The sequence below is a fragment of the Salvelinus namaycush genome, chromosome 40 (assembly GCF_016432855.1).
Source record: "Salvelinus namaycush isolate Seneca chromosome 40, SaNama_1.0, whole genome shotgun sequence".
Taxonomy (NCBI): domain Eukaryota; kingdom Metazoa; phylum Chordata; class Actinopteri; order Salmoniformes; family Salmonidae; genus Salvelinus; species Salvelinus namaycush.
Window position 1 is genome coordinate 19,265,624 of NC_052346.1, and position 15,139 is coordinate 19,280,762.

At 47.2% G+C, this 15,139-nt stretch overlaps 1 protein-coding gene across 1 annotated transcript in view; it reads right to left on the reverse strand.

Moving 5' to 3' along the window:
* Positions 1–382: 382 nt before the first annotated feature.
* LOC120033462 (protein unc-80 homolog) overlaps positions 383–15,139 on the reverse strand; it is a 99,450-nt gene continuing 84,693 nt past the window's right edge. The window contains exons 47-55 of the mRNA XM_038979828.1: positions 15,006–15,138; positions 14,713–14,851; positions 12,832–12,928; positions 12,365–12,535; positions 12,028–12,150; positions 11,374–11,613; positions 10,802–11,002; positions 944–1,058; positions 383–730 (exon numbers count right to left, since the gene is read on the reverse strand). Coding sequence (XP_038835756.1) covers positions 383–730; positions 944–1,058; positions 10,802–11,002; positions 11,374–11,613; positions 12,028–12,150; positions 12,365–12,535; positions 12,832–12,928; positions 14,713–14,851; positions 15,006–15,138 — 1,567 coding nt within the window. The remainder of the gene's footprint in view (positions 731–943; positions 1,059–10,801; positions 11,003–11,373; positions 11,614–12,027; positions 12,151–12,364; positions 12,536–12,831; positions 12,929–14,712; positions 14,852–15,005; position 15,139) is intronic.

Consider the following 15,139-nt stretch of genomic DNA (forward strand, 5'->3'; position numbering starts at 1 on the left):
GGCTGATCAGATATTGTTTGTCTCAGACAAGCTCATTAAAGTGTCACAATTCATTATACTAGTCACATCCTCACCTTGTCACACCTTGTCACACAGCTAATGGGAATATCCATCATGGCTTTTCCCAACGCCAGAACATCTCCCCGTAGACGCCTCATATCTTGACTCGTCTTGACTCGCTGACACTTCTGCAGGAGTATGTCTTCGTCTGCTCTGTCTTAAACACATGTCAAACGCAGTTCAGAGGGGGGTTTCACTGGTGTCAACAGCTGCCTGTTTATATGATCACACCCTATAGCCTTGTCATAGGAGCTCTATAGAAGTGGTTCCCAACGCCAGTCCACCAAATGGAGTTAGGAACCACTGTTGGATTACTGATGTACTAGAGTTGGGAACCACTGTTGGGGGTACTGGAGGACTGGAGGGAACCATTGTTGGGGGACTGGAGGACTGGAGGGAACCATTGTTGGGGGACTGGAGTTGGGAACCACTGTTGGGGGTACTGGGGGACTGGAGGGAACCATTGTTGGGGGACTGGAGTTGGGAACCACTGTTGGGGGTCCTGGAGGACAGGAGTTGGGAACCATTGTTGGGGGGTCCTGGAGGACTGGAGTTGGGAACCACTGTTGGGGGTACTGGGGGACTGGAGTGTGGAACCACTGTTGGAGGACTGGAGTTGGGAACCATTGTTGGGGGTACTGGGTGACTGGAGGGGACCATTGTTGGGGGACTGGAGTTGGGAACCACTGTTGAGGGGTCCTGGAGGACTGGAGTTGGGACCCTCTGTTGGGGGTCCTGGAGGACTGGAGTTGGGACCCTCTGTTGGGGGGTCCTGGAGGACTGGAGTTGGCAACCATTGTTGGGGGGTCCTGGAGGACTGGAGTTGGCAACCATTGTTGGGGGGTCCTGGAGGACTGGAGTTGGGACCCTCTGTTGGGGGTACTGGAGGACTGGAGTTGGGACCCTCTGTTGGGGGTCCTGGAGGACTGGAGTTGGGAACCGCTGTTGGGGGTCCTGGAGGACTGGAGTTGGGACCCTCTGTTGGGGGTCCTGGAGGACTGGAGTTGGGAACCACTGTTGTGTTTATTTTGAGTTGATTTTATTTTTACAGGGACAGTGCACATTAATCGACGTTTCAGTAAAAGTTCCGGTTTTAGCCAGCCGGCTAATTTTCAACCGCAGTCCCTGGGCAGGTTATTAAAAACAATTACAATATAAACAATCATTGAGCAGTGAGCACACACAGAGCACCATACGACAAGCAAGACATAGCATACAAACAGAGCACCATAGGACAAGCAAGACATAGCATACAAACAGAGCACCATAGGACAAGCAAGACATAGCATACATAGAACAAAAAGCAGTAAGACAAAATTCATAAAAGCAACAAAGTGTTTCCACACCTCACAAGCTACAGACAACAGACAACATGGAAAGCGACAATACACAGCTAGGGATTATGTTCACAAATCTGATTGACCTTTAGCCATGTATTCATGCATTTTGTGAAAGTGTGATATGTGGTGCAGTTATGTGTGTCTGATGGCAGTGTATTCCAGACATGGGAAGCTCTCACAGAGAATGCGGATTTACTAAAGGTGCTTTTCCTTAAGGGAACTATACAGTCACCTCTCATGGCAGACCTTGTGGATCTGCTGCCATATGTTTGGGTTTTCTGTTTAACAAAAATACTGAGTGGAGGGGGAGCCAGGCCATTTAGGATCTTGAATACAAGACATGCGTCGGTGTATTGCACAAGATTTTCCCAACTCAGGAGCTCATGCTTTCTGAGGATGTAACAGTGATGATGGCTATTGGGCTTCCTATCAAGCACTTTGAGAGCCTGTTTGTAGACAGACTGAATAGGTTTTACTGTTGTACAGCAATCTTGGGCCCAACTAGTCGAGCAGTATGTTAAGTGGGGGAGTATCATAGATTTGAAGTACAGTTTTGCTACCTCTGTAGTCAAACAATTTTGTATGAATCGGAAATTAGATTAGGTTGAATTTGGTTATCTGAATTACCTTTTTCACATGCTTTTTAAAAGAGAGGTTGGAATAAAGTATGATGCCAAGGTACTTAAAATCAGATACCACCTGGAGCTTCTCCCCCGACACATAGACATCTGGCTCAGTAGCATATGTTGCCCTCTTTGTGAAGAACATTCAAGCAGTTTTTTTCACATTGAGATGCAAACACGAGTCACTGAGCCACTTTGTAACCTGGATCATTACAGTAGTGAGCCACTTTGTAACCTGTACCATTACAGTAGTGAGTTCTTGTGCAGCTTGTTGTTTGCTCTTTGCATGCACATATATCACTGTATCATCTGCATACATTTGAACTTCAGACCCAGTACAGACAGAAGGCAGATCATTAATGTTGGGGGACTGGAGGACTGGAGTTGGGAACCACTGTTGGGGGACTGGAGGACTGGAGGGAATCACTGTTGGGGGTACTGGAGGACTGGAGGGAACCACTGTTGGGGGTACTGGAGGACTGGAGTTGGGAACCGCTGTTGGGGGTCCTGGAGGACTGGAGTTGGGAACTGCTGTTGGGGGTACTGGAGGACTGGAGTTGGGAACCGCTGTTGGGGGTCCTGGAGGACTGGAGTTGGGAACCGCTGTTGGGGGTCCTGGAGGACTGGAGTTGGGAACCGCTGTTGGGGGTCCTGGAGGACTGGAGTTGGGAACCGCTGTTGGGGGTCCTGGAGGACTGGAGTTGGGAACCACTGTTGGGGGTCCTGGAAGACTGGAGTTGGGAACCACTGTTCTATAGTCTACTATACTGGTTCCCATAGGACTGTGTTTCACTGTTTCCCTACCTTCTCCTTATCCTAGACAGTTCCATCCAGTTAGTTGAATCAGGTTAATTCAATCAGCTTAGTTGATTCAGGTTCGTTGAATCAGATTAGTTGAATCAGGTTAGTTAATCAGGTTAGATGAATCAGCAGTGGAATCACTACCCCACCGTTCACTACAATATGATCAGTAGCAGTGGGTTCTCTTCACTACCCCACCGTTCACTACAATATGATCAGTAGCAGTGGGTTCTCTTCACTACCCCACCATTCACTACATTATGATCAGTAGCAGTGGGTTCTCTTCACTACCCCACCATTCACTACAATATGATCAGTAGCAGTGGGTTCTCTTCACTACCCCACGTTCACTACATTATGATCAGTAGCAGTGGGTTCTCTTCACTACCCCACGTTCACTACAATATGATCAGTAGCAGTGGGTTCTCTTCACTACTCCACCGTTCACTACAATATGATCAGTAGCAGTGGGTTCTCTTCACTACCCCACGTTCACTACAATATGATCAGTAGCAGTGGGTTCTCTTCACTACTCCACCGTTCACTACAATATGATCAGTAGCAGTGGGTTCTCTTCACTACCCCACCTACACTACAATATGATCAGTAGCAGTGGGTTCTCTTCACTACTCCACCGTTCACTACAATATGATCAGTAGCAGTGAGTTCTCTTCACTACCCCACCGTTCACTACAATATGATCAGTAGCAGTGGGTTCTCTTCACTACCCCGCCGTTCACTACAATATGATCAGTAGCAGTGGGTTCTCTTCACTACCCCACCGTTCACTACAATATGATCAGTAGCAGTGAGTTCTCTTCACTACCCCACGTTCACTACAATATGATCAGTAGCAGTGGGTTCTCTTCACTACCCCACGTTCACTACAATATGATCAGTAGCAGTGGGTTCTCTTCACTACCCCACGTTCACTACAATATGATCAGTAGCAGTGGGTTCTCATCACTACTCCACGTTCACTACAATATGATCAGTAGTGGGTTCTCTTCACTACTCCACGTTCACTACAATATGATCAGTAGCAGTGGGTTCTCTTCACTACCCCACCATTCACTACATTATGATCAGTAGCAGTGGGTTCTCTTCACTACCCCACCGTTCACTACAATATGATCAGTAGCAGTGAGTTCTCTTCACTACCCCACCGTTCACTACAATATGATCAGTAGCAGTGGGTTCTCTTCACTACCCCACCGTTCACTACAATATGATCAGTAGCAGTGGGTTCTCTTCACTACCCCACCGTTCACTACAATATGATCAGTAGCAGTGGGTTCTCTTCACTACCCCACCGTTCACTACAATATGATCAGTAGCAGTGGGTTCTCTTCACTACCCCACCGTTCACTACAATATGATCAGTAGCAGTGGGTTCTCTTCACTACCCCACCGTTCACTACATTATGATCAGTAGCAGTGGGTTCTCTTCACTACCCCGACGTTCAGTACAATATGACCAGTAGCAGTGGGTTCTCTTCACTACCCCACGTTCACTACAATATGATCAGTAGCAGTGGGTTCTCTTCACTACCCCACCGTTCACTACATTATGATCAGTAGCAGTGGGTTCTCTTCACTACCCCACCGTTCACTACAATATGTTCAGTAGCAGTGGGTTCTCTTCACTACCCCACCGTTCACTACAATATGATCAGTAGCAGTGGGTTCTCTTCACTACCCCACCGTTCACTACAATATGATCAGTAGCAGTGGGTTCTCTTCACTACCCCACCGTTCACTACAATATGATCAGTAGCAGTGAGTTCTCTTCACTACCCCACCGTTCACTACAATATGATCAGTAGCAGTGGGTTCTCTTCACTACCCCACCGTTCACTACAATATGATCAGTAGCAGTGGGTTCTCTTCACTACCCCGCCGTTCACTACAATATGATCAGTAGCAGTGGGTTCTCTTCACTACCCCACCGTTCACTACAATATGATCAGTAGCAGTGGGTTCTCTTCACTACCCCACCGTTCACTACAATATGATCAGTAGCAGTGGGTTCTCTTCACTACCCCACCGTTCACTACAATATGATCAGTAGCAGTGGGTTCTCTTCACTACCCCACCGTTCACTACAATATGATCAGTAGCAGTGAGTTCTCTTCACTACCCCACCGTTCACTACAATATGATCAGTAGCAGTGGGTTCTCTTCACTACCCCACCGTTCACTACAATATGATCAGTAGCAGTGGGTTCTCTTCACTACCCCGCCGTTCACTACAATATGATCAGTAGCAGTGGGTTCTCTTCACTACCCCACCGTTCACTACAATATGATCAGTAGCAGTGAGTTCTCTTCACTACCCCACGTTCACTACAATATGATCAGTAGCAGTGGGTTCTCTTCACTACCCCACGTTCACTACAATATGATCAGTAGCAGTGGGTTCTCTTCACTACCCCACGTTCACTACAATATGATCAGTAGCAGTGGGTTCTCATCACTACTCCACGTTCACTACAATATGATCAGTAGTGGGTTCTCTTCACTACTCCACGTTCACTACAATATGATCAGTAGCAGTGGGTTCTCTTCACTACCCCACCGTTCACTACAATATGATCAGTAGCAGTGAGTTCTCTTCACTACCCCACCGTTCACTACAATATGATCAGTAGCAGTGGGTTCTCTTCACTACCCCACCGTTCACTACAATATGATCAGTAGCAGTGGGTTCTCTTCACTACCCCACCGTTCACTACAATATGATCAGTAGCAGTGGGTTCTCTTCACTACCCCACCGTTCACTACATTATGATCAGTAGCAGTGGGTTCTCTTCACTACCCCGACGTTCAGTACAATATGACCAGTAGCAGTGGGTTCTCTTCACTACCCCACGTTCACTACAATATGATCAGTAGCAGTGGGTTCTCTTCACTACCCCACCGTTCACTACATTATGATCAGTAGCAGTGGGTTCTCTTCACTACCCCACCGTTCACTACAATATGTTCAGTAGCAGTGGGTTCTCTTCACTACCCCACCGTTCACTACAATATGATCAGTAGCAGTGGGTTCTCTTCACTACCCCACCGTTCACTACAATATGATCAGTAGCAGTGGGTTCTCTTCACTACCCCACCGTTCACTACAATATGATCAGTAGCAGTGGGTTCTCTTCACTACCCCACCGTTCACTACAATATGATCAGTAGCCGTGGGTTCTCTTCACTACCCCACCGTTCACTACAATATGTTCAGTAGCAGTGGGTTCTCTTCACTACCCCACCATTCACTACATTATGATCAGTAGCAGTGGGTTCTCTTCACTACCCCACCGTTCACTACAATATGATCAGTAGCAGTGGGTTCTCTTCACTACCCCAATGTTCACTACATTACGATCAGTAGCAGTGGGTTCTCTTCACTACCCTACGTTCACTACAATATGATCAGTAGCAGTGGGTTCTCTTCACTACCCCAACGTTCACTACAATATGATCAGAAGCAGTGGGTTCTCTTCACTACCCCAACGTTCACTACAATATGATCAGTAGCAGTTGCTTCTCTTCACTACCCCACCGTTCACTACAATATGATCAGTAGCAGTGGGTTCTCTTCACTACCCCACCGTTCACTACAATATGATCAGTAGCAGTGGGTTCTCTTCACTACCCCATGTTCACTACAATATGATCAGTAGCAGTGGGTTCTCTTCACTACCCCACCGTTCACTACAATATGATCAGTAGCAGTGGGTTCTCTTCACTACCCCACGTTCACTACAATATGATCAGTAGCAGTGGGTTCTCTTCACTACCCCACGTTCACTACAATATGATCAGTAGCAGTGGGTTCTCTTCACTACCCCACCGTTCACTACAATATGATCAGTAGCAGTGGGATCTCTTCACTACCCCGACGTTCAGTACAATATGATCAGTAGCAGTGGGTTCTCTTCACTACCCCACCGTTCACTACAATATGATCAGTAGCAGTGGGTTCTCTTCACTACCCCACCGTTCACTACAATATGATCAGTAGCAGTGGGTTCTCTTCACTACCCCACCGTTCACTACATTATGATCAGTAGCAGTGGGTTCTCTTCACTACCCCACCGTTCACTACAATATGTTCAGTAGCAGTGGGTTCTCTTCACTACCCCACCGTTCACTACAATATGATCAGTAGCAGTGGGTTCTCTTCACTACCCCACCGTTCACTACAATATGATCAGTAGCAGTGGGTTCTCTTCTCTACCCCGACGTTCAGTACAATATGATCAGTAGCAGTGGGTTCTCTTCACTACCCCACCGTTCACTACAATATGATCAGTAGCAGTGGGTTCTCTTCACTACCCCACCGTTCACTACAATATGATCAGTAGCAGTGGGTTCTCTTCACTACCCCACCGTTCACTACAATATGATCAGTAGCAGTGGGTTCTCTTCACTACCCCACCGTTCACTACAATATGATCAGTAGCAGTGAGTTCTCTTCACTACCCCACCGTTCACTACAATATGATCAGTAGCAGTGGGTTCTCTTCACTACCCCACCGTTCACTACAATATGATCAGTAGCAGTGAGTTCTCTTCACTACCCCACCGTTCACTACAATATGATCAGTAGCAGTGGGTTCTCTTCACTAACCCACCGTTCACTACAATATGATCAGTAGCAGTGGGTTCTCTTCACTACCCCAACTTTCACTACATTATGATCAGTAGCAGTGGGTTCTCTTCACTACCCCGACGTTCAGTACAATATGACCAGTAGCAGTGGGTTCTCTTCACTACCCCACGTTCACTACAATATGATCAGTAGCAGTGGGTTCTCTTCACTACCCCACCGTTCACTACATTATGATCAGTAGCAGTGGGTTCTCTTCACTACCCCACCGTTCACTACAATATGTTCAGTAGCAGTGGGTTCTCTTCACTACCCCACCGTTCACTACAATATGATCAGTAGCAGTGGGTTCTCTTCACTACCCCACCGTTCACTACAATATGATCAGTAGCAGTGGGTTCTCTTCACTACCCCATCGTTCACTACAATATGATCAGTAGCAGTGGGTTCTCTTCACTACCCCACCGTTCACTACAATATGATCAGTAGCAGTGGGTTCTCTTCACTACCCCACCGTTCACTACAATATGATCAGTAGCCGTGGGTTCTCTTCACTACCCCACCGTTCACTACAATATGTTCAGTAGCAGTGGGTTCTATTCACTACCCCACCATTCACTACATTATGATCAGTAGCAGTGGGTTCTCTTCACTACCCCACCGTTCACTACAATATGATCAGTAGCAGTGGGTTCTCTTCACTACCCCACCATTCACTACATTATGATCAGTAGCAGTGGGTTCTCTTCACTACCCCACCGTTCACTACAATATGATCAGTAGCAGTGAGTTCTCTTCACTACCCCACCGTTCACTACAATATGATCAGTAGCAGTGGGTTCTCTTCACTACCCCACCATTCACTACAATATGATCAGTAGCAGTGGGTTCTCTTCACTACCCCACCGTTCACTACAATATGATCAGTAGCAGTGGGTTCTCTTCACTACCCCACCGTTCACTACAATATGATCAGTAGCAGTGGGTTCTCTTCACTACCCCACCGTTCACTACAATATGATCAGTAGCAGTGGGTTCTCTTCACTACCCCACCGTTCACTACATTATGATCAGTAGCAGTGGGTTCTCTTCACTACCCCGACGTTCAGTACAATATGACCAGTAGCAGTGGGTTCTCTTCACTACCCCACGTTCACTACAATATGATCAGTAGCAGTGGGTTCTCTTCACTACCCCACCGTTCACTACATTATGATCAGTAGCAGTGGGTTCTCTTCACTACCCCACCGTTCACTACAATATGTTCAGTAGCAGTGGGTTCTCTTCACTACCCCACCGTTCACTACAATATGATCAGTAGCAGTGGGTTCTCTTCACTACCCCACCGTTCACTACAATATGATCAGTAGCAGTGGGTTCTCTTCACTACCCCACCGTTCACTACAATATGATCAGTAGCAGTGAGTTCTCTTCACTACCCCACCGTTCACTACAATATGATCAGTAGCAGTGGGTTCTCTTCACTACCCCACCGTTCACTACAATATGATCAGTAGCAGTGGGTTCTCTTCACTACCCCGCCGTTCACTACAATATGATCAGTAGCAGTGGGTTCTCTTCACTACCCCACCGTTCACTACAATATGATCAGTAGCAGTGGGTTCTCTTCACTACCCCACCGTTCACTACAATATGATCAGTAGCAGTGGGTTTCTCTTCACTACCCACCGTTCACTACAATATGATCAGTAGCAGTGGGTTCTCTTCACTACCCACCGTTCACTACAATATGATCAGTAGCAGTAGTTCTCTTCACTACCCCACCGTTCACTACAATATGATCAGTAGCAGTGGGTTCTCTTCACTACCCCCGTTCACTACAATATGATCAGTAGCAGTGGGTTCTCTTCACTACCCCGCCGTTCACTACAATATGATCAGTAGCAGTGGGTTCTCTTCACTACCCCACCGTTCACTACAATATGATCAGTAGCAGTGAGTTCTCTTCACTACCCCACGTTCACCTACAATATGATCGTAGCAGTGGGTTCTCTTCACTACCCCACGTTCACTACAATATGATCAGTAGCAGTGGGTTTCCTTCACTACCCCACGTTCACTACAATTGATCAGTAGCAGTGGGTTCTCATCACTACTCCACGTTCACTACAATATGATCAGTAGTGGGTTCTCCGGTACTTCACTCACTGTAACACCAGTATGTTACTCACTCCACTGTAACACCACAGTACGGTACGGTACTTCACTCCACTGTAACACCACAGTACGGTACCACTCCACTGTAACACCACAGTACGGTACGGTACTTCACTCCATGTAACCACCACAGTATGTTACTTCACTCACTGTAACCCCAGAGTACAGTACTTTACTCCACTGTAAACCACAGCGGTACTTCACTCACTGTAACACCACAGTACGGTACGTACTTCACTCCACGTAACACCACAGTACGGTACTTCACTACCACTGTCAACACCACAGTACGGTACTTTACTTCCACTGTAACACCACAGTACGGTACTTCACTCCACTGTAACACCACAGTACGGTACTTTACTCCACTGTAACACCAGTACGGTACTTTACTCCACTGTAACACCACAGATACGGTACGGTACTTCACTCCACTGAACACCCATACGGTACTTCACTCCACTGTAACACACAGTACGGTACTTTACTCCACTGTAACACCACGTACGGTACGGTACTTCACTCCACTGTAACACACAGTACGGTACGGTACTTCACTCCACTGTAACACCACAGTACGGTACGGTACTTCACTCCACTGTAACACCAACAGTACGGTACGGTACTTCACTCCACTGTAACACCACAGTACGGTACGGTACTCCACTCCACTGTAACACAACAGTACGGTACGTACTTCACTCCACTGAACACCACAGTATGTATGTACTTCACCCACTGTAACACCACAGTACGGTACTTCACTCCACTGTAACACCACAGTACGGTACTTCACTCCACTGTAAACACCACAGTACAGTACTTCACTCACACTGTAACACCACAGTATGGTACGTACTCACTCCACGGTAAACAACACAGTACGGTACTTACTCACTGTAACACCACAGTATGGTCGTACGTCACTCACTGTAACACACAGTACGGTACTTCACTCCACTGTAACACCACAGTATGGTACGGTACTTCACTCCACTGTAACACCACAGTACGGTACTTCACTCCACTGTAACACCACAGTACGGTACGGTACTTCACTCCACTGTAACACCACAGTACGGTACTTCACTCCACTGTAACACCACAGTACGGTACGGTTGTGAAGGAGCAAGGGTTAAAGGGCGCGCAGCGCGGCAACAGACCTGGAGCACAGAGCCTGTGGGCGAGCGCACCTGAGCGTAGGCATCTTGTGGATCTTGTTGAACATGCGGTCAAGCCGCTTCAGGATGAGGATGAGGGCGGGCCGCACGGCCTCAGATGACCAGTCGGTGATGGGCAGCATCCCAGTGATGTAGCGCCGCAGGCCTCGGCTCTCCATGGTCAGGCTGTCGTAGGGGGCCAGCTTGAGGAGGGAGTGGGCGATCTCTGCCAATCTGGGGGAAAACACATAACCACACACACAAACACACAAAATGATCATACACAAAGACACACATGCAATCATATAGACATGCACAACCGCATGTACAGTCAGAGAATTACATACACACACATGGCACTCATCCACACACAAAAAAACATACAGATTGTACACACGAAATCGCACACGCACAATTCTAAACGTTTCTGCAAATCAGGTCCCTGTATGCGTCCATACCATAGCTGAGTGAATAGTGATGTCATACCCAGTTAAAGTGTGTCTCATTCGTGGCCACTTTCACCCAGGTGGGTGCTGCACATTGGGCATTAAATGAGGATAGTTTCCACCTGGTTGAAACACTATGCACTAAATCCAACCATTCACCTCATGTGGGACTTGATGTCCAGCAGCTCTAAGGCGGTGACACGGGGTTCCCCGGCCACGTTCTGCAGGATCTTGAGGCGCGGGCCGCAGTGCTTGTAGAACTCAGTGCAGATGTTCAGGAGGGACTCCCGGGGCCGGCGAAACTCCTCACGGGCAATACGCTCATCCAGCTCCTCGCGAGGCATCCCCTGGCCCTCCTCCAACAGGTGAAGGTTGTCCCTGATGCCGGACACAAGGCGACTGACATTGACACCAAGCAACACGAGTACACGACACAAACAAGCATCAATGAAACATGATCCTCTGTACCAACTGTGTTGTAAACACATGGGACATCTTCTATTGTCTTTGGGGGTATTTTCTTCTGTTGTGATGATGACCTGTACATAGGTATCTTTAGGATATCACTACGGCAACAGCATCCAGGAACAACAAACAACACTATATTTATGTCTTACAGTTATGAAGAGATTTAGGAAAAGTAACAAAACAACATGTTAATAACAGCCACATGGTACAGTTTCTTTAAGAGATGTAAATGAACATGAAATAAATCAATACTCTGTCCAAAAGAACACCCTTTTCCTTATATAGTGCACTACAGCCCTATGGCTCTGGCCAAAGGTAGTGCATTAGGGTTGCTATTTTGGACACAATCCGGCAGGTGTAAAGGCTACTCCACACCTGGTGTTTGGCCCTCCAGACATGGCGTGGTTGGCAGTCGTGGCACCTTTGTGTCCCTGGTCGCAGCGACTCAACTGGGGGGCAGTCATTGGCCTGAGAGGGGTGGGGATGGGAGGGAGGGGAGGGAAAAAGGACAAATGTCATATTCAATAAGGGCTTGGAACATACATTTAGAAAGACATGATGGGCCATATCTGCTTATCAGATGCACGGCTTGTGTGTGTGTGTGTGTGTGTGTGTGTGTGTGTGTGTGTGTGTGTGTGTGTGTGTGTGTGTGTGTGTGTGTGTGTGTGTGTGTGTGTCTGACCGTGTGAGGGTCTCTGAGCTGTAGAGCAGGGCCTGCAGGGAGGTGGCCAGGGCGGCGATGGCGGCGATCTCGTCCCGTGCTGCCGAGGCTGACTCCATGGTCACGGTGTTGCTCTTCAGCTTCTGGAGAAAACACGGCACCAGGGCCTCCAGCACCATCAGCATCTGTAGGCTGATACCGTGCACACACACACACACACACACACACACACACACACACACACACACACACACACGCAACGCAACGCAACGCAACGCACAAACACAAACACAAACACAACACACACACACACACACACACAACACACACACACACACACACACACACACACACACACAAAACCACAAACACAAACACACAAACACACACACACACACAGAGGAAGATAGGAGAGGGCGTTAGCATTTAGTACGCCTACTGTACAATGTTGATATACTGGACTAGCGGTGAGTGATGTGAAACCACACCTCCTGAAAGACTCTGGGGCGTAGGCCACCACCGTCACACACAGCTTGATGGACTCACTGATGGAGAAGGCCAGGTCCTCACTACCATAGCAGAAGTCTGAAACAGAGAGAACCACTGGAATTCATGCTGCAGCACTTTCAGGACCTAAAATAGACTATAGGAAGAACATGACCATTATCAGTCAAGTTCTACTGTTTAATATAACTAGGAGAGTCCTGACAATGAGAAACTCCAGGCCTTAGTAAGAGTCTATTAACTAGGAGAGTCCTGACAATGAGAAACTCCAGGCCTTAGTAAGAGTCTATTAACTAGGTGAATCCTGACAATGAGAAACTCCAGGCCTAGTAAGAGTCTATTAACTAGGAGAGTCCTGACAATGAGAAACTCCAGGCTTAGTAAGAGGTCTATAACTAGAGAATCCTGACAGAGCAACTCCAGGCTTAGTAGAGTCTATAACTAGGAGAATCCTGACAAGGAGGAACTCCAGGCCTGGGTAAGTAGTCTATAACTAGGAATCTGAAAGGAGAAACTCCAGGCCTTAGTAGGTATAATGGAGAATCGAAATGAGAAACTCCAGGCCTTAGTAAGAGTCTATTAACTAGGAGAATCCTGACAATGAGAAACTCCAGGCCTTAGTAAGAGTCTATTAACTAGGAGAATCCTGACAATGAGAAACTCCAGGCCTTAGTAAGAGTCTATTAACTAGGAGAGTCCTGACAATGAGAAACTCCAGGCCTTAGTAAGAGTCTATTAACTAGGATAATCATGACAAGGAGAAACTCCAGGCCTTAGTAAGAGTCTATTAACTAGGAGAATCCTGACAAGGAGAAACTCCAGGCCTTAGTAAGAGTCTATTAACTAGGAGAATCCTGACAATGAGAAACTCCAGGCCTTAGTAAGAGTCTATTAACTAGGAGAATCCTGACATGAGAAACTCCAGCCTTAGTAGAGTCTATAACTAGGAGAATCCTGATGAATGAGAAACTCCAGGCTTAGAAGGAGTCTATTAACTAGGAGAGTCTGACAATGAGGAACTCCAGGCCTTAGTAAGAGTCTATTAACTAGGAAGAATCCTGACAATGAGAAACTCCAGGCCTTAGTAAGGTCTATTAACTAGGAGAATCCTGACAATGAGAAACTCCAGGCCTTAGTAAGAGTCTATTAACTAGGAGAATCCTGACAATGAGAAACTCCAGGCCTTAGTAAGAGTCTATTAACTAGGAGAATCCTGACAATGAGAAACTCCAGGCCTTAGTAAGAGTCTATTAACTAGGAGAATCCTGACAATGAGAAACTCCAGGCCTAGTAAGAGTCTATTAACTAGGAGAATCCTGACAATGAGAAAACTCCAGGCTAGTAGAGTCTATTACTAGGAGAGTCCTGACAAGAGAACTAGGCTAGTAAGAGTCTATTAACTAGGAGAATCCTGACAATGAGAAACTCCAGGCCTTAGTAAGAGTCTATTAACTAGGTGAATCCTGACAATGAGAAACTCCAGGCCTTAGTAAGAGTCTATTAACTATTTATTTATTTTCTCCTGATCAGCTCACGCTGTCATTAAAACAACTCCTCTCTTAAAACAATGGGAATCCACGCCAGCAAAACGATGTGGGCTAGTCAAAGGTAGAACAGTTTAGGGAAAATGGTCCTCTGTAGCTCAGTTGGGAGAGCATGGTGCTTGCAGCGCCAGGATGGTGGGTTCGAATCCTGGAACCATCTGTACGTACAATGTATGCATGCATGACTGTAAGTCGTTTTGGATAGAAGCGTCTGATAAATGGCATACAGGATATTGAACAGGGTGCCATGTCAGACACAATCTCTAATGATATAACAGTCCTGAGTGATGGGACCCAGGGGGGTTGAGGTGGTGGTGTTACCCAGGGATCGGAGGGGTTTTTCAGCCTTGACCAGCTCCAGGGCATCCAGGGTATCACGCGTCTCTCCCTCCAGAGAGACCAGCAGGTCAAACAGGCACTGAGCAGACACCCCCTTAGACAGGCCTGTACTGGTGCACGTCTGGGAGGGAGACACAGTCACATGGTTAGACAACACACGCAGATACGCTCTTAAAGAGACCTAGTCTGTTGCACAACTGAATGCATTCAAGCGAAATGTGTCTTCTACATTCAACCCTTCTGAATCAGAGAGGTGCTCATGCAAACACACTTACTGTGAACTCCAGCAGTGGAGCCACGCTGGCAAACAGCTGGAGGATGAAGGGTTTACGGTGCAGGATGTAGAACTGTCTGACGCAGAACTCTATCCCCTGTCTCAGCAGTGGGTTACTCTCATAGTCAGCATAGG